Source organism: Panulirus ornatus, chromosome 72, assembly GCF_036320965.1.
Source record: "Panulirus ornatus isolate Po-2019 chromosome 72, ASM3632096v1, whole genome shotgun sequence".
Taxonomy (NCBI): domain Eukaryota; kingdom Metazoa; phylum Arthropoda; class Malacostraca; order Decapoda; family Palinuridae; genus Panulirus; species Panulirus ornatus.
The window spans coordinates 6949258-6973365 of NC_092295.1; the positions used below are offsets into that span (position 1 = coordinate 6949258).

The 24108-nt window shown below is 42.3% G+C and overlaps 1 protein-coding gene and 1 long non-coding RNA gene across 6 annotated transcripts in view; one reads left to right on the forward strand and one right to left on the reverse strand.

Moving 5' to 3' along the window:
• Window positions 1–24108, forward strand: part of LOC139748113 (putative neural-cadherin 2) — a 184275-nt gene that overhangs the window by 94034 nt on the left and 66133 nt on the right. The window contains exon 2 of one of the 5 annotated variants that reach the window (XM_071660772.1): window positions 5826–6922. The exons of 3 other annotated variants lie outside the window; for them this stretch is intronic. In XM_071660772.1, the coding sequence (XP_071516873.1) occupies window positions 6874–6922 (49 nt within the window). In that variant the 5' untranslated portion in view covers window positions 5826–6873. The remainder of the gene's footprint in view (window positions 1–5825; window positions 6923–24108) is intronic. One more of the 5 variants, XM_071660773.1, reaches the window with a different exon arrangement.
• Window positions 1–24108, reverse strand: part of LOC139748116 (uncharacterized) — a 155967-nt gene that overhangs the window by 82301 nt on the left and 49558 nt on the right. The gene's annotated exons all lie outside the window — the stretch shown is intronic.

Genomic DNA, 24108 nt, shown 5'->3' on the forward strand with positions numbered 1-24108 from the left:
TATATATATATATATATATATATATATATTGCTTTGTCGCTGTCTCCTGCGTTAGCGAGGTAGCGCAAGGAAACTGACGAAAGAAAGACCCAACCCACCCACATACACATGTATATACATACACGTCCACACACAGCACATATAAATACCTATACATCTCAATGTATACATATATATACACACACAGACATATACACATATACCCATGTACTTAATTCATACTGTCTGCCTTTATTCATTCCCATCACCACCCCGCCACACATGGAATAACAACACCCTCCCCCTCATGTGTGCGAGGTAGCGCTAGGAAAAGACAACAAAGGCCACATTCGTTCACACTCAGTCTCTAGCTGTCATGTAATAATGCACCGAAACCACAGTTCCCTTTCCACATCCAGGCCCCACAGAACTTTCAATGGTTTACCCCAGACGCTTCACATGCCCTGGTTCAATCCATTGACAGCACGTCGACCCCGGTATACCACATCGTTCCAATTCACTCTATTCCTTGCACGCCTTTCACTCTCCTGCATATTCAGGCCCCGATCACTCAAAATCTTTTTCACTCCAACTTTCCACCTCCAATTTGGTCTCCCACTTCTCCTCGTTCATTCCACATCTGACACATTATCCTCTTGGCCAATCTTTCCTCACTCATTCTCTCCATGTGACCAAACCATTTCAAAACACCCTCTTCTGCTCTCTCAACCACACTCTTTTTATTACCACACATTTCTCTTACCCTACCATTACTTACTCGATCAAACCAACTCACACCACCTATTGTCCTCAAACATCTCATTTCCAGCACATCCACCCTCTTGCGCACAACTCTACTCATAGCCCACGCCTCGCAACCATACAACATTGTTAGAACCACTATTCCTTCAAACATACCCATTTTTGCTTTCCAAGATAATGTTTTCGACTTCCACAAATTCTTCAAGGCTCCCAGAATTTTCGCCCCCTCCCCCACCCTATGATTCACTTCTGCTTCCATGGTTCCATCCGCTGCCAAATCCACTCCCAGAGTCTGGCAGCTGCAGCTCATCATAATTCACACGAAAATATTGGCTGACCCTGATTTTATAGATGATTTGTAGCATCATATTTAATCTCGTGTGGTTGGCAAGTGTGTGTGTGTGTGTGTGTGTGTGTGTGTGTGTGTGTGTGTGTGTGTGTGTGTGTTGTGATTGCCTTTCCCGTCAGAGCAAAGTAGCGTCAGGAACAAACTGTAGCCAGAGCCCATCTTCTATACTCATGCCCCCGCACAGTTTTCCGTGATTTCCCTTGATCACTTCATATGCCCTGGTTAAGCTTAACGACAACATGTCGCCCCCCCCGTATGCCACAAAGCTCCAATTATTAATATCCATTGCAGGCCTGTTGCCTTTCTAAATGTTTAGCCTCTCGTGCTTTGTTTCGGTTCAGATCCAGATGATCCACGTATCTGTCATCATATATCTGGTTACGACCACGTACGTATATTCAGACATCCCTCGCCTTCAAGGGATCTTTTTCGCCTTGCTTCTTCTGCCTCTGTGTCTGGGGAGTGAAAATGCAAGGTGGAAGGGATTCCTGGCCCGCCCCTGTTTGTCGTCCTCTACGACACACACAAGATGGATGGACAGTGTCATTACCCCCCCCCCCTTCCCATGGGACAACCCCAGACATATCACCTTTAATGATGTCACTACTTTATTCAACAAAACATGCTGACGTAAACTCGAAATCATTGAATATTATAAGGACAATGATACTGCAGTAGGTTCGATTCCTTTCACTAATCTGATAACTCATCACTCTGTTTCTATATAACTTGACACTGAAAAGTAAATACAAAACGAGACAGTTCTATGTATCAGAGAGTAGAAAACATAGACTGCAAAGTCGCAGTAAAAATTAAAGTGAATGATGTATGTCTTCCTTTGTTATCAGCTGGCGAACTCCAGGATGTAAATCCCCACCTAATTTTGCAACATTCCGTTATCAAGGCCTTATCAATGATTGCATCTGCATGTCAAAAACGCAGCAAAGTAAAATGATTTCCATGATGATAATTCGCTAATATAACAGTTCACAACGCTGCCAGAATATGTTTGTATGTCGGGTTGTTTGTATGCACGATTCTTGGTATATGTAGGGTTGTTATCTTATGGGTTTGTTATTATGTTGCTATGATATGTCTCATGTCGAGTTAGAGTCTTCACATAGTTTATAGTGTGACGTGTCACATCGCTAGATATATTGTTGCTTCCTCATTAAAGTATTAGTATACGATTAAAATATATATATATGATACACCAGTGGTGGGTGTACATAAGATACAGATAAAACCACAAGGAAGTATAACAAACGAAGAGTCAAGCGCTTTTATTGTGGATCTGGGACTAATATTTTTCTCGAAATTCATTAAATCTCACAAAATCCTTCAGGGGCAAAATGATTCAAGTGACAAATGCATATCTTATCCCCGGGGAAAGATTTCCAAATTGGTTCCAAAGTCTACGAAAAAAAATCCAAAGATGAATTAAATTGCTTTTTATGATTAACTTGCTGCTTTATAAATAGCTTCCTATTTTATAATCAACTTGCTATTTCATAATTAAGTTGCTATTTTAAGATAAACTTGCTATTTTATAAGTAACTTGCTATTCTATGATTAACTTGCCATGTTATTATTAACTTGCTATTCTATAAGAATATGGATTTAAATTTTTGCAGGAGATTTAGTAAGAACCTCCAGGAATATGTGTGGCTAGTGATGAAATTTCAAGGTCCTAATTCAGTGTATCCCAGTGACTGAAGAACTGTTCAACAGTTCAGTATGTCTCAGTGACTGAAGAACTGTTGCTCAGAAAACGTAAAGACACAGAAGTTTGGACAGTCATTTCTCTTTTTCGGAGGACAGACATGAAATTATTTGCCCTACACTGTGAGGTATTCTTTTTTCTTAGTTTGTCTGTCTATGAGTCCACCGTCGAGGCATATGTCTGTTTGTCTTTTTGTCTGTGTGCCTCTCTCTCTCTCTCTCTCTCTCTATCTCTCTCTCTCTCTCTCTCTCTCTCTCTCTCTCTCTCTCTCTCTCTCTCTCTCTCCCCACCCCCCCACGTCACTCGGATCCACAGAAGTGTCTTCCTGTTCCAGTCTTGTGACACAAGTTTAGCGTCGTTGCTCCCACGACGGGAGAGGACAGTTGGTACAGAGGATTTAGCCCTGTCCCTTGAACGGGCCCACTCCACTCTTGTGGAAGGGGTTGTTTACGTCCAGGAGAACCAGCGTGGAGAGTGAAGGAGGGAGATGGTGGTGGAGAATGGTGGAGGGGAGTAGGTGGTGGAGGATGGTGAGGATAGAATATATAAGAGCTGATGACTGACCGTCCGTCGTCCCTAGCCACAATTGGTGGTGATGGGATTGTGGTTGAGATGGGATTATTGTGGTTAAGATATCGAGGCGATTAGGAGGGATTTACAGGAAGTTAGAGTAGCCCACGAAGTAATCCCAAGAATAATCCAAGAAAAACAACAATATAATCTTGAAAGTAATGTAATTCCAAGGGTAACTCCAATATCAATAGCCAAAGTAACTGTAAACGTAATCCTAAAGCAATCTCTGAGATAATTCCGGCAGTAATCCCTGGACTAAAGCCCACATTAATCTCTTGATTAATTCTAAGAGATTCTCTTCGAGTAATCCTTACAGTAACTCTATGATTGATTCTTAGAATAATCCAGAAGTAATCTTTAGTGTAATCCTTACTGTTATCAATAAAGTCTTCCTTAGCTTAATGCATAGACAAATCCCTAATGTAATTCACAAAGTGGTTCCGAATAAAAGTTCAAGAGTATTTCTGATTCCAAACTATAGAGTAATCTCTAATTTTGTAATCCTGTAAGATGTTCTCATAATGTTTACGAGAATAATCCCCAAAATATTCCTAAGATGAATCTCTAAAGTAACCATAACTAAAGGCAATCACCAGTCATCCCTAAAGAAATCCCTTGTAAAAGAGCGTAATCCAAGTAATCCACCAGCAACCCCCCCCCCCCCCACCACCACCACCATCAGCACCGGATGGAACAATATAAAAGATCTTATCAAAAGGCATCTCGGGTGAAGAGCCATCTCAACCCGCATCCCATCTTCTGTCCTACCCCGGGCCAAGGGGCTCTCGAACCCAGGTCCCGGGGAAGGTTTACGGCGTTAGCAGCTGACCCACCTCCCACGTCGCGTCCGTGTGAGTTTATAATTAACAAAACTTTTCTTCGACATCCGTCAAGGCTTGCAACACCAAAATAAAAGATGTTGACAAAAGGATGTATGTTGCTCCATTACCAGGTCAAAATATAACATTTGCATAGAACACGCAGCCCTCCAACAGCTACGGATAGAACCCAGGATCTCATACGTGGTTTGCAGGAGCGCTTCCGCTAGGCAATGATCGCCACTAATTGAGAAATAATTATCAGATCACTAAGTATTCATTTACTTAGTGATCAAATAGTCATTTCCCTATTAGGGGCGATCATAGCCTAGCCGTAGCGCTCCCGCGTACAACGCTTGAGGTCCTGGGTTCGAACCCTAGCTGTTGGAGGGCTGTGTTTGATTATATATATATATATATATATATATATATATATATATATATATATATATATATATATATATATATATATATATATATATCACTTCCATAATGATTCAGTTTTAGAAATTGTGTTTAGCGAATACAGTGCGAGGTTAAGGGACAGATATTCTGAACTCTTCCCATTATAGCCGTGGATACCCATTCCATGCAAATCCAGTCCTTGGAAAGTTTAGTTTAACATTCCTCATGGAAGGCAAAGTTCTTTCTTAATGTTGAAACTTCCAAGAGCGAACACCTGTTCTAGCAAAGAGGGGTGAATGTAACCCTTGTATGTTAGGTCAAACGCCTGAAGTTCTAGTGATATTTAGACTTTTGGTTTTACCGTTACTATCAGTCCTGTTCTCTCTCTCTCTCTCTCTCTCTCTCTCTCTCTCTCTCTCTCTCTCTCTCTCTCTCTCTCTCTCCCCCTCTTAAGATTCCTATGTTTGACCACAGAAGTCTATCCCCACACCTTGATTCATATATCATACTATTCGGCATTTCCCGCACCAGCGAGGTAGCGTTAAGAACAGAGGACTGAGCCTTTGAGGGAAATCCTCACTTGGCCCCCTTTTCTGTTCCTTCTTTTGGAAAATTAAAAATGCGAGGAAAGGATTTCCAGCCCCCCGCTCTCTCCCCTTTTAGTCACCTTTTACGACACGCAGGGAATACATGGGAAGTATTCTTTCTCCCCTATCCCCACGGATATATATATATATATATATATATATATATATATATATATATAGATATATATATATATATATATGTGTGTGTGTGTGTGTGTGTGTGTGTGTGTGTGTGTGTGTGAGTTTACGATTCACCACACGATAAAACAACCCAGGAGTCCCTGCTGAGCGCGTGTATTCGTGATAATGTTTCATGAGCCACCGAGCAGCACACAGTTGTATGGATCAGTAAGCTGATATCTTGCCTTCTCTTCTGATGTACACAGACGTCATAACTCCTAATTTTGTGGCATTTGTTATATTCTGGAAGATTGAATTTTCAAAGAGGTTAAGAAGTGTCACTCTGAGTTTCACTCGAAAGAAAAATATCGTAGGTACTTTCCCCATACAACAAACCACCTCACACACACACACACACACACACAAACACACACACACAAGCGTTTTTTTTTCCTTTTTTCTTTGATGTAATGACTGGGTAAAAATAGATAAGCAGTTGTTATTGACAGAAAGACAGTGGTACAGTAATGAGGAGCAGTGAATGAACTCTTTCATCACGAAGATCCGACCCTTGGTTATCAAGGCGTGACATTCATTTGACCTTCAAAGGTTAGGGTCAAAGGTCATGCCATAGAATCCAAAAGCTACACATTTCTATTCAAAGGATCTTATCAACGAACTAAATGGTTAAGAAGGAAGCGGTTACCTTGCAGTCTCATAATCATCAAAATATGCAAACTACTTTGTTATTATTCAAATCAAGAACGCTGTTTTGATTCATTCTCGTACTATTTAGTAAGACAATTAATTGCAGCTGAAAATTATAAGACCGAATCATAATAAGATAATTTCAGTTGGTGATGTAATTAGAGAACACGAGAAGTACGAGAAACTGGTTGAAATCATAAATGATTTCCAGAATTACTGTGAAACCTGAGCTGTACAGCAAGTGAATAGAGAGAAACCCTAAAAAGATTTTTGAGTAAAAACGTCGAAAGTAATAGGGTCCTAAACTAAATAGGGTTCTAAGTCCAATTAAAGTCAAGTGTATAAATAGGATTCTGATTGTAAATAAGGACCTGAGAGTTATTGGGTCCTCAACGCAAATACGAACCTGAGTGAATGAGGTCCTGTGTGTAAATAGGGTCTTGTTTGTAAATAGAACCCGAATGAGTAAGGTTCTAGGTGTAAATAGGGTCCTCAGCGTATGCAACAGACAGGAACCTGAATGAAGACAAGGACCTGAGTATAAACGAAGTCGAAAGTAAATAAGAAACTAAGTGAATCAGGATCCTGAGCACAAATAAGACCCCGGTTGTAAATAGGATCAACGATAGATAGGTTCCTAGGTGAGCTCTAGGATGACTTGGGTTCAGGAGCTCCCCAGCAGGATTAAGCTGCCGCCTGCTGCCCTCCAGCAGGTGTAAGGTGTCACCTGCTGCCCCCAGCAAGTGTAAGGTACCACCTACCTCCCACCTAAAGGTGTAAGGTGCCATCTGCTGCCCCCCAGCAGGTGTAAAGCACCACCTGCAGCAGGTGTAAGGAGCCACCTGCATCATGGACCCCGCCAGAATCTTACAAATCATCACCAACAGCACCTGGATGGGTGAGTACTCTCTATCCTTCAGTCCATTTCTACTTCCCCTCCCTGTCCTCCACTGGCTTAGTCTACTTCACCTCAACAGGCCTAGTCTGCTTCTCCTTAACCGGCCTTGTCTACCTTCCTTTAACCAGCCTAGTATACCTCTCCTTAACCGGCCGAATCTGCCCCCTCTGAACCGGCCTGACTCCCTGAAACATATTTCCGTGTCAATTTATCTTGTCTCCTTCCCACCACTACTAATCTCCTTTTTTTCCTCCGTTTAACAAATGGTTTTACTAATACTTAATGGGGGTTTCACACATGGCCTGGGAGTCTTGCCACCCTCTCTGTTAATCCTCAAGGACTTAACTATTGAACTGAATAGGTCTTGGATAGTCATTACCTTAGGAATTAATTAACGATGACTTAACAAGGCAACTCGTTAGATTTCAAACTGGCACTTAGATAGGATTAAAATCATGCATGTAATTGGGGCAATTATGGAATTAGTTTGGACTTGACTTGCCAGTTAGACAGGACTTAACTTGGCAGTTAGACAGGACTTAACTATTCAAATAACGATGACTTAATCAGTTCACTAACTGGGGCTTGACTAGTCAACTATTCATGGATGCAGCTAATGACCTATCTGAAATCAAATGGTCCTCAGCGATTTTGCAGCCCATCATAACTAAATCTACGGCTTTTGGGTGATTTAGTAAATGCAAATCAAAGATGCTAATTAAATCAATCTAGAAAAGTTAAGGGAAGGACGTCAGGGCTTCCTTAACTGACCTAGTAATTCCCATGATATTTTGATTACTTTTTTCTATGACTTAATGACCCTCAGGACAAAGTCAAGGGGATTCCGGGTCACAGTCAGGTTCTTGATAGTTATTGATGATACACAGAAAACAGTAAGTAATCTTAGATACAATATGATATGATGTAATATGATATTATATATTATAACATAATATGACGAAAATCCCGACCACTATAGAAAAAAAAGCCAAGCCCTCCATCAGAAGAGAACGACTCCCATCTGTGAAACGATATAATCACCAGCTCCTCCAACTCTCACCCATCGACCAACTATCACTCCAACATCACCAACACCATTATTGAGTCAACCAGTGGTGCGACTACCACGATCATCAACAACACCCTCCACCAATCCCTTCCCCCAACACTACCAATCGATAGCACTCCTTCCCTCAAAGCACCACTCCATAACCAACACCACCTTTCACCACCAACCTCCTACATCACCCATCACATGGGACTCTCCAGCACCAAGGATTTCAAAAGTCCCTCACACTTTCTTGGATTCACAAGGGGTCCTTCGTGCCAATCCGGACTGTCTTTAGGAGTGGGTAACAGAGGATAAAGACCGTCAGAAACGAGGTGTAGAAGAGCATGGCGGTACGACCCGAGAGCACAACAAGACGACCTTTGTCTGCAACGATAAGACTCTTGAGCACAACTGTGCGACCTTTGAGTACGACGTTACGACCCTTGAGCACGACAGTAAGACCCCTGAGCACGACGATGAAACGCTTGAGCACGACGGTGCGACCCTTGACTACGACGGTACGACCCTTCAGTACGAAGTTATGACAGAGCTTGAAGTTGCGACCCTTGGGTATGATGGACCGTTCAGTTGCGCTTAAGGATCGTTCGGCCGTGCTCAACGGGCTAATAACCCGCTGCGTCTATATACCCTCTCTAGAGCTGGCAATCTTACGTTAGGGAGGTCATGGGGGAAAGTGATGCCTAGAAAGACGTCAGGGAAGTTGAGCAGAGTGATGTCAGAGATCTGAAGCAAGGCATGGTGGCAGGTCGTCCAGACCGATGCTCTCAAACCGAGTCGGGAGGCAAGGAAACAGAAGTGTCCTTTTGTTGTTTCCCTGGTGACAAGTGGCGAGACTCACAACTGTTTACTCTCTCTCTCTCTCTCTCTCTCTCTCTCTCACACACACACACACACACACACACACAGTGTATTCCACTCCCTTCTATTTCTCTTCTACTCTACACTCCTTCGAGACACCATTCCATTCTTGCCTCAGGATTTTCCCATGATTCAGCTGCAACTGTGAAAGTCTACGTAGACAAATCTAAAATAAGGTAAACTGGACGTCAGTATCCAAGTTTACAGTCCTTACAAATGCATTGCAGCCATTTGGCCATTCTTAGCAAAAGACCACCCTAAAATGCCACAAAGTCCCTGACCTCCTTAGTTCAGATTATTCATTGCCTATCTGCTTCATTCATTTCCTTCACTAATCATAGTTATGATATATATTTTTTTCATTATCTTTCGACCTGGTGCCCCAAAGCTCTGTTGTATCTGCCTGGACGCTCCTCTAATACACCGACCTGTCCAAACATCTCACACACAAACATAATCTTTCCTCTCGTCGTGTATTCCCAGCACTTTTAACCTGAAAAGGGAGTTCCTTTTCTTCAGTAAGTGATCTCCCTCTCTATACCACACCCAGCAGCTGAAATATAGAAAATACAGACTCTTCTAACGTTCTACAGAAAGTAAAGTTCCAAACAGACATGACGCTAGCGTATTACTGGATGGTGCTGCTTTTTGAAGGTTTCGTCCCACTGTTCTGTCGGAATAGAGTGATAAGTAAATCAGAAAATGAGTATGAAGAGAGAGAGAGAGAGAGAGAGAGAGAGAGAGAGAGAGAGAGAGAGAGAGAGAGAGAGAGAGAGGGAGAGAGAGAGAGAGAGAGCAGATAAGAAGCAGTGACAAAAAATTGCAGTTTCCTTTCATTGCCATCAGCCACTGCCATCATTCATTTCCAACACTGTTATCACTCAGTCACCCACAAGCTAGCCACAACCACAGGACCAGCATCGCAACCCTACACAGGTCACTCCACAACATTTCCATAACTAACCCAATCCTCAAACGAACTCCACAGCGACAACACAACCCCAGCACAAACGCCACCTTTCTCTACCATCTCCTCCTTAACGAAAACCCACAAACACATGGATAATCTCTCTCTCTCTCTCTCTCTCTCTCTCTCTCTCTCTCTCTCTCTCTCTCTCTCTCTCTCTCTCTCTCTCTCTCTCTCTCTCTCCAGCGCAAGAGGACGACTGACAATAACACCCTTTAGTTGCAGGATAAGTGAAGGAAATTCAAAGCAATATCCTGTGCGCTTATCCTGGGCCTCAGGCGAAAAGCACCGATGCTTAGAAGGACATCTGATGTCCTGGGGCTTGACATGGAGCGCCTGACGGAGGGAAAACTAAAAGGCGATTTTCCTGCAAATATCCAGACGGTGGCTGCCTCTGAAATATTCATATTTAGAATTAGAATTTACAGCGTCATATCGCATGGAATACTCACGGTCTTCGTTCAATTTTGCGTTGCATTTCATTCGTAGAGACGTTTCGATTATAACTGGGATTATATGTAACGTTTATATCTCTGGATATCATGATAATTGTTGTTATATTAAAGTTATAGATATCTCCTAAAGAAATGTGTTATCGTGGGTTGTAGATAATGCTCTTATCAGAACTGCAGCTCTCAGTGAGAGGTCAGGGTGAAAAACGTTCGTTGAACGTGATACTGGTTGCGAAACGTTTCCTGAATGTTATACCGACTGAAGAACACCCTAGAACGTTATACTGGCTGAAGAACATCCCTGAACGTAAGACTGGCTGAAGAACATCCCTGAACGTTATACTGACTGAAGAACATCCCTGAACGTAAGACTGGCTGAAGAACATCCTTGAACGTTATACTGACTGAAGAACATCCCTGAACGTAAGACTGGCTGAAGAACATCCCTGAACGTTATATTGGCTTAGGAATGTCCTCTGGATATGAGGTTGGTTAAGGGCCATTCTCCGAGGTGTTCAGTTCCGTAACATACTGAAGGTTAATGTATTAGTGACGTAATTACTGAAACCAGTAGAGTCATGTGATCAAGGGATTCATGTCTCATATAACTGTATGTGATGAGGGAGCCATTAGAGAGGAAATGTATTTGATCATGAAATATAATTGCATGTGATCAGAAAGCAGTCAGAGAGAATATATTTATCACACATACACACACGCACACACACACACACACACACACAGTGGATGAGCCAGGAAACTGACGAGGAAAGACCCATCCACTCATACACACACATATATATATATACACATACACACGTACATATTCATACTAATTCGCCATCATTCATTCTCGGCGCTACCCCCGCCCCACAGAAGCAGAATCGCCATCCCCTGTATGATCTATTTTTCCCCTAAAACTATATCAGTAAACTCCTTGCAAAGTCATTCCTTATAAGACATACATCTAATTAAGCCTGGGAAGGCCACACTTGCATAGTGATTAGGCAATCAGTTTAATTAAGACTGAGACATCAGGGAGTGGCAGCACGGGGCACCCTAATCCTTAATGGAGACTAATTTGAAAGAAATCTCTTTGCCTTCGCTGAGGAGAATTTCGACCTAAGTGCGACGATATGATCCTCCACTGTAATATTTACTCTAAATCAAATTAGAGTTTGCCAAGATCCTCTGCGCTCCGCTAGTTCTGTCAGTCCTTTGTTCTTTCTCAGAGCCCAGTCGGTCTAATATTTCTCACTTAATCTCTCATTTCTCAGTCAGGGTGTCTTAAAACTTGTATTCAAGCCTTTGAATCAATATTCTCTCAGCACACAGCAAGGTTACCATGGTTCAACACTCAGTCAGTGATCACACTCACCTGCAAATTCTCTCTCATTTCTCACTGATTCCAGATCGCGTTCATCAGAACGTTGCCAAATTTTAACGATTTTTTCCTTTTATTTTGAATGAGGTTCGTTTTTATATCTGCAGGAAATTTTTTACTATTGTTCTTTGACCAGTCAGGGTCGGCTTGTAACCCCAAATATTTCATCTATTTTTTCTTAAATTTTTTCATAATTGAGCGATATTGTCTTTGAATGTTTTACGTTTATTTCCATCATGCTTCCTGCACAGTGATGTAATTCAGGATATATATATATATATATATATATATATATATATATATATATATATCTCTCTCTCTCTCTCTCTCTCTCTCTCTCTCTCTCTCTCTCTCTCTCTCTCTATCTATCTATCTATCTAAAACACACACACACACACACACACACACACACACACACAATATGATTTTCTCATTAAACTCTCGCTTCCTTTTCACCGAGGGTAATCCGCTTCTTGGCGGAGTTCTTATCACACCAAAATTAGTTTCAAAATTTTGATCCGAGTTCCTATTTTCCCCACAATTTTTGCCGTGTTTACTTTTTGACACAAAGTTTCCTCATTTCCCCCGTTTTTCCCCTGACATGGTTCCCAAACAGAAGGTTAGAAGGAGACCTAAAGATGTCTCCAATAGTCTCCCTATGGGAGAGAGAGACTCCCTTACCCTCTTCAGGTATACGAAGTTCGAACTTCAGATCAGCTTATCGATACGAAGTTTCATAACAAAACCGAATGCGATCTCATTTCCCAGCTCTGAGTTCCTGGTGCATGTTCGCATGGAGTAGTCGTTCATTCTCTGGCGCAGGTCAGCTGGGGGTCGTTCATTGCCACTCACGGACCGGGGTCATTCCTGGCGGAGGTCGTCGTCAGCAGGTCGTTCTTGCTGCACCAATCAGACTCTGTTCAGAGCCTCCGGAAGGCTGGCAAGTTAAGCACAATAAGCCTTGGTTACGATAAGCCTTCTTCTGGGTCCTATGGCTTTGTGTCTTCCCATTGTATCCGTTGTCTTATTTCTTGTTTTACCCCTTGTATAAGCCCTTGTTTTACCCCTTGTTTTACCCGTTGGTTTACCCTTTGTCTTACCTCCAGTACCTCAACATTCATCTTAGCAACATGAGAGGCAAACCACCTCCTGTCCCCTGACCCTCTTATGTAATCATTTCAGGACCATTCCGGTTCCTCCCAGCGAACGATCCAGATCCCATGCCCGTCCACCAGTATAAGGGGGCTGTGGGGGGGAAGGGACTGGATTTACCACTAATCACCCCCCCCCCTCACTCCACTCCACTACAGCCCATCTCGATAGATCTGTTCCCTCCTCATTCGCATGCATGATGACGATTTACAACGCCTCTTGGATATAGAGAAATTACTTCAGTGCCCGAATGAACTAGAAATCAGAGAGAGAGAGAGAGAGAGAGAGAGAGAGAGAGAGAGAGAGAGAGAGAGAGAATCAGAAGTCAGGCCATCCTACCCAAGGGTCGTACCGCCATGCTCAAGGGATCAGACATGAGAAACGTCACGTACCTCCACATGCTCTTCTCTTCGCATCTTCCGCTGGTATTAATGCAATCACTTTTGAAAACCTATCATTGAATGGCACAACTTTCTCATGCAGAAAGATATCCCAACTTGCACCTTAACTCACAGGTCCTTCTCGACTGAAAGCAAAGTTAAGCCAGTGTAATTTCAATGTCTTTCCCTGATTGCCATCTGAATCTCTTCCCCTTCAATGGTTCAGAGAGAACGCAAGAAAAACTGGGAGACATTTAGATCTGAATGTTTAGAAAAGTTCACCTTCCTGGTGGGGTCATTAGGCCTGTCAGTGAGGGACGTGTCCCCGAAGATGGACGTCCATGATAGACTCAACAAGTCTGTCAGTGAAGGTTATGTCCCCGGACATGGACACTCGTGGTAAGCTCATTAGGTCTGTTAGTGGGGTCCATGTCTACGTATATGAACACCCCTGCGGAAACTGGAGCCATATTGCATGCTGTCGGCTGGTTAGGCCTGTGGCAGCTGTGGCGCCTCACACAGCCCAGAATTGGGTACCCATTTACCTACCAGCCTGAGGGATGACGAACGGCTGCGTGGGCTGTGCGCCGTCTGCCTACGCCAGGGATCAAACCTACGTTATTGGATTAGAAATATGCATTGTTTACTGATGCACAATCCTTTATTTTTTACTTGACAAAACTCACTTTCACGTTGATGTTGGTCACATTCATGAATATATTTCATACATAATGTCAAAGAGAGAAAAATAATGTTTCAGAGTGACCCCCAGTTTTCTATAAGTCATCACCACAATATCAATGAGCTGTAAAGAGCATGTGTTATACCTTCATGAATACTAAACACACCAGGGGAGCGAGTGAGCCATTCCTCTACCCATTCTCCCTCAATACTCGCGGCATCTCCTCCCCAAATCATCGGAAATAGATCTCTCGGGTTACCCAGAATTTCCCTAAGCCACAACTTCCGATGCGCCCACCCATCGCGCGTTTGTTTCCCCACGTCGGTGGCAACCCCACTCCTGAATCGGTGGCAATATTTCGCAGTAGACTTCCGGATCGGGCGCCTAGTTTCATTACAGCAAATTACAGTGGGTAGCTTTACTAAAGTTGCACAGCTGAGACAGGGCAGACGAGGCCCAAGCCTCTAGAGTGAGATACAAAACACTAAGGGAGGCTTCTAAGGTCAAAATGTATGGGTCAGAATCGCTTACAGAATTAAGCAAATGAATTTATAAAACCAGTTCTTATATTTACAAAGTCGCCTCTGAAGATGTCATTAGCTAGTACGATTAGCCACTTCTGTACATAGCCAACTGCTCGAACCGCCTCGCTTCTGAGTTTGACTAGCAAGCCACATCAACCAGCATCACCAGCGAACTTAACCTAACTTCACTAACTAGCACTCATTACTTCACTAAATCTACTAGTTAACTTCAGTATACGTACAGTCTCCACCACATTATTGTCCCTTTATGTTTCTATCCACTTCAATCCTTTCTCATCCACTTCTGTCTTACGTCAGATTACAAGGAGTAATTGATGAATCAATTAATCCTCTCCCTCTTAGCATATGATTACATTTTTGAAGCTATAAGAGATACTCGTCCAACGTCATGATTGCAGAACAACAGATCAATCTGAAGTAATGACATATATCACCTTGCCATTGCCTGCGGTCCCCTGACATTAATTGATCCTGTGTTTGTATCATTTAGGAAAAATTGCCTTCTAATTTCTATCCTGTAGAACACAGATATGTATTTTATAAGCCGTTCGGTGTTTTCCATCGCAATTAGAAATTCTATCTATATCTTTACCCTCGATTGTCGAACGTAACGCCTACATCAAATTTTACATTTTCATTCCTTTGAGACAAAATTTGCAAATTGGAAACAAATTACATTCTGCTTTGTCACCCATAATGCCACTACCCAGTTGCATGGGTTCAAACAGGTACATAGGGGTTCACAACCCTCATATACACGTACCCTTTACTTGCGTTTAGTGTGATAGGCTGAACGGCATTCCACACTAGACGTGGACAAGTCATATTCATTAATGTAAAAACTATCTTTAGACATCATGCGAGATTTCCCTTAACTCTCTGACTTATTCTTCCCTTTATCTTGCCTCCTCCTCTAAATTAGACCGTTTCTTCTCATGTTAGCGCTACCTGGCTAACCCAGGAGACGGCGAGTATGTATGAAAAAAGAAAGTCGTAGTAAAATATGTTATGGACGTACACCCAGGACGCTAGAAGTCGCTAATCATCCAGCCTGGACGTTTGTGTTGACACTTACGCTGAAAAAAACTACCTGCCTTCTGTGGGTCACATGTGTCCGGAAATTGGACTACTTTTTACTGCGGGAGGAAAGTACGTGATCAGGCTGACAAGACTTGTGTGTGTGTGTGTGTGTGTGTGTGTGTGATAGAGAAAACGTAGTTCACACACACACACACACACACACACACACACACACACACACACATACTTCTCGCCAGCAAGTCACAGAGAAGGGACGTGTTGTAAAGTCTACTGAGCCTCCTCTCCCTTGAAACATTCACCAACGAAACCAGTTGTAAGTCCCGTGATGGTCGATGGAACTGTGAAATTTGACTGACAGCCACCATCTTACTCCAGAAAGAAGTGACTGGAAGGAGGAAAATAGTAATTATATACAGGGAAGCCAAGGAGACGGAGTTACAAGACCTCTCCTGTGCATTATGTGGATGTGTTGCTAAGATTTGCAAAGATACAAGCGAACAAAAGAGATCGGAGTGAACTAGATAACGTAACCATGATACACATAAGAATAAGCAGATTTCTTTCGACATTTTCTCCATTCAGGAGAAAAAGAGTGTGGTGGATAGGCTTAATCGAGCTACTGGTGAATAAACTTCAGCTTGTACTGGCACAACTGGTTTAAGCTTACAGGCGAATATTTATGTACTTATTGGACTCAAACGTAATATCAGGAGAGTAGGGAAGGCCATGGTTTTTCCAAACAAGGTGGCAAAGATCTGGTGAAATAGAGAATATAGAAAATAGGTTTTAGCTTTGGAGAAATAAACAGCAAAATTGGAGACGAAAATGAAGTTGGAGGTTCGAAACTCCAATGGAAGGACCATGAGGAAATAGGAAGATTTTTGGAAGGGAAACTGCATGAGAACTTTTAGTGATTCGATTTTAGATACTATCATGAAAGCGAGTGCCTTGGCCGATAGTAGAAGCTTAAAAAACGATCACACGATGATGTGATGATAAACTAAATCATTTTTATGATAACACTGGTGAAGTATAAAGGGTTCTGTTATCAAGATGTGAAAAGGATTTGAAGCGATTTATTTTCTTTGAGACAGAAAGAGAAAGGAAGACATATTTGTTACAGAATGTGCGGTATGTTGATGATCAGCTTGAGCATACTCGGGTCATGATGTGTGAGGCAGCTTGAGACGATGGGGTATGATGCAGTGTAGCAAGGGCATGATGTATGGCAGCTGGCACAAAGACGTTTGTTTGGCAGGTAGAGAAAAGTTATTTGTGGAAAGGAAAAGCTTTTCCCCTTTATAGATCAAAAAGTTTGTGTTGGATTTAATAACGTGCGTTTTGAAGGCGCAAAAATGTTTGTGTTGGATGACAAACACAACTTTCTGATGGAGACAAAATAGGTTTGTGTTGGATATGCGAAATGTTTTTGGAGGTATATAGATTCATACCGGAGGCATATCATTATGTGCTGGATACCTAGAATGTTTGTATTAGACGCACAACAAAGAGTTTATGAACGGCGCAAAAAATGTTCGTGTTGGAGGTACAACGGCGTTATTGCTGAAAGCGCGAATAACATTTGTATTGACGTGCAGAGACTATTGCATTGGAGGCACACAAAACGTTTGTCCCGGAGACGTAAAAACGCTTGTGTTGGAAGCACAAAGTAAAAACGTTTTCCGAGGGAGTTCAAATAACGTGGGGCGAGTGGGCGCCCAAGTTATGGTCCCTTCTGCAGTAACTCCCGGGGAATAGAACTGCTGCACCTTCCACACGGTCTTGTGAAGTATTCCACCGTGACTCAAAGGTAAAGAGAGTTTTATCCACGTCCTGAGAGGGAAATATACTGAACGTAGATGCCCGTCTAATCGACACACAGATGAATATTGGATATATATATATATATATATATATATATATATATATATATATATATATATATATCATTATCATACTTTCTCGCTGTCTTCCACGTTAGCAGGCAGGGATAAAGAGCCATGTCTAGGTGCATCAGGGAAGATGACATGAGTTCCAATAACTTTTTGTCAGTAAAAAGATCCCAAGGAACCATCCATCCCTCCCCGACCGGTGAATATCGTTCCGATTGTGTCGCCAGCGAATCATGCAGTTGGTGTATTGCCACGGCTGTGAGTGTAAAGGGAGAAGAAGAACTATACTGCAGACTAAAGAGTTGTATGAGTTACGTGTTATCTAGTGTTAGGTACGAGATGGAGTGGGTGAGTCTGTGGACTGGATGACAGCAACCCACGTATAGGTAAGGAAAAGAGAAGAGCACCAGCTGACTAGACTAGGCAAGGGAAGGTGTTAAGCATCGCATTGCTGGCTTAGCTGATTTTATGTTTTAACATGCTTGTCCGTAAGTGTGTGTGTGTGTGTGTGTGTGTGTGTGTGTGTGTGTGAGTATATGCTTTCAAAGCACCGAATATAGGCGATAATCTTTAGACGTTAACTATGAGAGGATAAACGTCACCTCTTGGTCGAGATACTGAAATCTTCATTTGCAGTTTATTATAATGTAAATACGAGAGGGAATAATATCTGTCCTATCTAAATGTAAATGAGGTAGAAAACGGGAGAGAGAGAGAGAGAGAGAGAGAGAGAGAGAGAGAGAGAGAGAGAGAGAGAGAGAGACAGAGACAGACAGACAGAGAGAGGTTAAGAACTTTATCTTATATCTATTGTGGTGGAGTTGAAAATGTTGGTAAATTTATCAGGTGACATATTTCCTGCAGCGGAAGTTTGACTTTTACAGTTACAAGTCCAGAAAAGAAACTGCGACATCCAAGCCTTTGAAGCAGCCAGATGGAAGGGGAAGATGGACATAATGGACATTTACCAGTATTTTTGTCTTTTATCGCCACCATTTTTCCACTGGGCGAAAATTTTGACTGCATTGCTACGAGGGAATGAATGTAAACATTTTTTCGCATACAATTAGACCTTTCATGATAATCGGCTGAATATAGTAAGTATTTAAGTTAGATATGATAGTGGGCAAGAATACTGGTGGTCAGAAATGGCCAACATTATGTTCTTACAATAGTGGTACCCGTTTTTTGTGTTCCGACATTAACAGAAGGGTTAACATGTCTTCAAGAGAGTGTGTCAGTGATAAAGTAAAAGAATTAAGCGATCATCTATCTCCTTAAAAACCTGGAGAATAATTCTTTGCCAAGAGGAAACAGATCAATGTCCCAGCCCATCTATCGTGCCCAGAAAGATGTTATGTTTTAGGTGCGACCTGCATTGGCATTTACTGCAACTAAAACTAAGATTCGGATGATTAACCTTAGGAGGGGAAGACAGTATGAAGGTATGTGACATCCATTGTATTCCTTATACATCAGCATTGCCACCACCACCCCAACACCAGCATTGCCACCACCACCTCCAACATTATCACCACCACTTCCAACATTATGATTTACACCTCCAACATCATCTTCAACACCAACATCACCACAAACACCAGCAACCCAAACTCATCAGACAACACTGGTACACTGACGATCATCACTATCACAATCATCATAATCATCATCACCCAACCCCACCATAACCACCCACCCTCCACCATCACCATCCATCCCCCACCATCACCAATAATCCCCACCATCACCATTTTCCCGCCCCAATGAGGTTCAGGTCCAGCAAGTCATACCCTGCCAATGTTCATGCGCTCAGAGGTGTTTCCCGACTTGACAAAAGCAACAGCTGGCCCGAAGGGCTGTAAAGCTTAGCTTTGATGGCAGCCAGTCGTCCACCAGTAAGCTGTGTGAAGCAATAAAGCTTAGCCAAGGCGGGAGAGTCGTCAAGCAGCCATCTTTGTGGGGGCGGTAAAGCTTAGCTGGGGTGACTTCCACTGCTACACTAGTCAGCTGCTTGGAGGGGGACCACGCCCCAGGTCTCCAACAGCATCGTTTTCTTTCGGTAGTTGGGATTTACGATCGCTCTTACATTGTTTTGGACTGTTCTGTTTCCACCTGATCTTGTTCTGAAAATTCATCATTTTTTCATTTAAGAAGTTTTGACACTTCTTAAAAAATGACTACTTTCTGCATCGTTTTACTGTTTCTGCTTTTATGGTGTCAGAAATCCTATTTATTTTTTTCGAAACTTATCCAAATTTTCAGATTATCTTTTGAGTATTCGTTTGCATTTTTGCTTTTCTTCTTGTATCTCTCCACCAAAAGTAACCAAAGTTATAAAGAGAAGACAGTTCATCTGCATGTTACTTCGTAAAGAATTTGGCTTAAGCTAAGCTGATGGTTCAGTAAATAGATACGATTCGTTGGGATGATGGGTGTATGGTAGCAAAGGACACACAAGCAGCTAGTAAGCTGAAGGATTAGGAGAAGAGAGTTTCAGAACTGACTAGCAAATCAAAAAGTGTTTTCACAGTGGAGGACTCCATAGCGCAAACACCAGTGAGATGGACTGAGCAAAAGGTCTTGGAAATCATTGGAGTATCTGGAGAAGACATCAAGATAATGTGGAAGGATCTTGACCCTTACAAGACTCTTAGCCCTGATAAAATGTATCTGATGTGTACAGATGGATTGGAGAGACCACCTCACGTCACGAGAATAAGGTCAAATGCTAAGAAAGTAGAAAACAGCAAAATTCTTAACTATCTATAAGATATGGAAGATGGGAGTACAGATGACACGATGCTTATTTTCAGATTTGACAAAATTATGTATCTATTCCTTAAGAACAATCTCATAAACGGTATATATGACTTTTCATACATAAAATTGGTTTTACAAATTCTTCGCTACAGTATCATCCTACACACACACACACACACACACACACACACACACACACACACACACACACACTCACACAGAGCAGGCCGCCTGTGGCCCCAGCTGTTGTATCACCATCTGGCCGCCGACATATACATATTAGCCAACAAGTGCAGCATATACCAAAAATATGCTAAACTGAAACCCATGTATCCTTGAGGACGATATTCATCCCACCTAGGAAGCATGGCCGATATTTCTTGCGTCCGATACTTTGGGAGACAGAGACTCTCCCTCCTTCCACCACCACACAGCCACCAGCACCGATACTGGGAGAGGGGCAGGGTTGCCGGGGAGTTTATTAGCTTGTGTTGGGAGGTAAGCATGCTGGCAGAGGAGGGCAAGAAATACCGACATGGGCCCCAGATTGGTTGATGTCATGGGGTCCTCCGTTTTCTTGGCTGCTCTGTATAGTTTTCGTCTCCTGCCAACTTTTCTCGTTTGTGCCTGTGAGAGAGTCTCTCTCTCTCTCTCTCTCTCTCTCTCTCTCTCTCTCTCTCTCTCTCTCTCTCTCTCTCTCTCTCTCTCTCTCTCTCTCTTCAATTACTCCCAATGATCCCCATCTCCATCTCCATGATGTCTTTGCCACTCACCATTATTATGTATAACCATCACAGCAATACCAGCTATGCCCACCACGCCTCAAGTAATCTCAAACTCCTACTGACTACCTCTTCAGTATTCCAATGTAGAAGGATTATCTGTTGGTTCATAGGATCCTGTTCATATTGTCGACAGGATACTCCTTACAGTCTATATTCTGCCAAGAAGGATTTGGGGATGTGTATATATTCCTGGTAATGCCCTCCTCGTCCCTTACCCCACGCTGTGTGTGTGTGTGTGTGTGTGTGTGTGTGTGTGTGTGTGTGTGTGTGTGTGTGTGTGTGTGTAGCATAATGCTCATGTTCCAAAAAACTTAAATTGAGTTTGGTACGAAACCCCCCTCAAGTATGATGGTACAACCGTTTGAGCACGACGATAACATCAATTAAGCACAACGGTACGAGCCACAGTACCATGACTTGGTGTTTAACTAGACTCATAAGAGTCCAGGTCAAAGGCCAAGCCATTGTACCCAAGGGTCTTACTGTCATGCTCAAGGGTCGTACAGTCATGCTCAAGGGTCATACCGTCGTGCTCAAGGATCGTACTGTCATGCTCAAGGGTCTTACCGTCGTGTTCAAGGGTCATACCATCGTGTTCGAGGGTCATACCGTCATGCTCAGGGGTCGTACAGTCGTGCCCAATTGTCGTACCGTCGTGTTTAATGGTCGTACCGTCGTGCTCAAGGGTCATACCGTTGTGTTCAAGGGTCACACCGTCGCGCTCAATGGTCGTATCGCCGTGTTCAAGGGTCATGCCGTCATGCTCAGGGGTCGTACTGTCGTGCTCAATAGTCGTACCGTTGTTTAAGGGTCGTACCGTCGTGCTCAAGGGTCATACCGTTGTGTTCAAGGGTCACACCGTCGTGCTCAATGGTCGTACCGTCATGTTCAAGGGTCATGCCGTAGTGTTCAGGGGTTATGTGGTTGAATCATTCTCAAAACGAAATGCAAATTCAACCCCCCCCCCCCTTCTATCATCCAAATAACACAGATAACTACTCTCCCACAGGAAAGAGCGACTTGAAAGATGTCTGCCGTGCAAAATCTGGACAAATTTACGTAGAATCGCCAGTTTTTGTTGCTGTTTTTTTCCGATACTGCCACAAAGTTTCAGAATATCACCTTCCAGAGATGAAATTTAATTGAGGATCTTCTCCAAACTTCTACGATAGGCTGATTCTGGCAGTGATGTTTCGTCTGGGATTCGAACCCAATTTTAAAATTGCTCATTATAAATGTCGGACGTCATTATTGGAGAGTGATTCTTTAAGTTTTCCAATTCTGGATTCTATTGTTGTCATTTTCTCTATCAATAATAATATTCACTTGTGCCATATTCAATTCTCACAATATTCATAAAAGCACTAAAATTCAGTCTATTGATATTTCTTGTATAGTTTATATTCTCATGGATATTCATTAAGCGTTAAATCTTAAGTGACACAGAAGCACAGACAATGAAAGGAATTCAAAGTAATATTTATAATGTACTGTAAAATACATCAAAGATGAGTGTTAGTAAATACAAAGTGAAGGTGTACGCAAGCCGACAAAGGAAATGTAAAAACACCTCTAGAAACGGACTTGTGTCATACGGTGTTGATCTCATCAAATAACAATGAATTTTCCATAGAAGGAGAGGATCAACATGGAATGCATGGCGACATTCTGTGTCCCTGAGCTGACTACAAAATTTCGAGGGAAAGTAGGAGGTAGTGTATCTGAACGTCCTCATCCGTCTCTTACACTTGAGCCGTGGAAAGAGATATCATGTCTTTTCGGACCGGAAGGACACCTCAATGCAAGTTCAAGAAGACTTTAAGAGGAAGTTGAACAGAATCATATAAGTGGTCACTTCACCAGCTCATGAGTGTCTGATTTATGGTATTAATATTTATCCTGAAAGCCATTATACGTAGTAGATGTATCCAGTTACCTTAGACGTGGGCCTAGTACGAATAGTGTGTACGGCTTAACTTCCGAGGTTCATACTCTTGCTAAGATAGTTGACCAGACAGGTTGGGTTTGATCCGGCTATCCTGCTTATTGTGTGCCTCAATCCTTATCAACAAATGTAAGATCTTCTATAGTGTCCGGCAGTAGTATTTTGAATACAGTTTACTTGAAAAGGGTTATGTACATGCTGTGAGAGCGTGCATGGTCTTTGAATTATTTTCAACACCCGAAGAAGGTGTTCAAGGTTATTCGATTGGTGGTTATCACGGCCTTAATGGCTATTGGCAATCGATAATCCTAATGCCCAAATAACCAACCAACAAGATTACTTGAGCTTAAACCACCAGGTTCCGCGGCTAGATTATCTTGTAACCACATTGTGAACTGACTTGTTAGGAGCAAAAAGAGGAATGGAAAATTATGTATGAGGGGAAGTACCTCAAGGACCTGTACTGTCCCTAGTCTTATCTATCACTCCCACAGATATTATTTTTCTATTCTTAAGTTAGCTTAGGCGACAAGGGCAGCAATGCCCATCCAAAATATCACCAAACAATAGAAGCAAAAATCTGGAATGTTAAAATCGAAGAGAAGAAATTTTAAAGAAGTCCAAATTTCAAATATCAAATCGTCTCCAACAGTTCTACATGACAAGACTGAAATCCTCAAGATGTGTCATTATCATTTCTATGGAACTTTTACAGTCGTGAGCGACCTTCCTCTGAGAGAGGAGTGAAAATTTGCATTTTTGCGTTTCATCCAAAACTTTCCTGAACATCGGATTCATAAGAGGCAAAAGCGAACGTCTCTAGTTACCGGCCGTATAGTTGTAGTCTAGACAACCGGTCTTCCGGCCGTCTAGACTTTCCTCTGTACGACTGGCAGACGGTTAGGTAATTTCCACAATGATTTAATCGGACGATCAATTCAGGACCGGCAGCCAGCATGCATATGTCAGGTTTAATTAGGATCAAGAATGGAAATAAATTGATATGACTTCCAGCACAGCCCGTTATTGCATTGTTCGCTCCCAAATGCTACATCAATTATGATTATATTAGATGATGCTAACTAAAGGTATGATTATCTGAGGTCTTCCTAGGGTAAGAATGATTGGGTTGGGTCACGCTGGGTTAGGTATGATTAGGATAGATACTTCTAGGAAATAAGTATGATTAGATTATATCATGTTCCGTTAAAATTGACTGGAATGAAATATATTCTAAACGTCTGTATCATACACCAGTTCCCAATTTC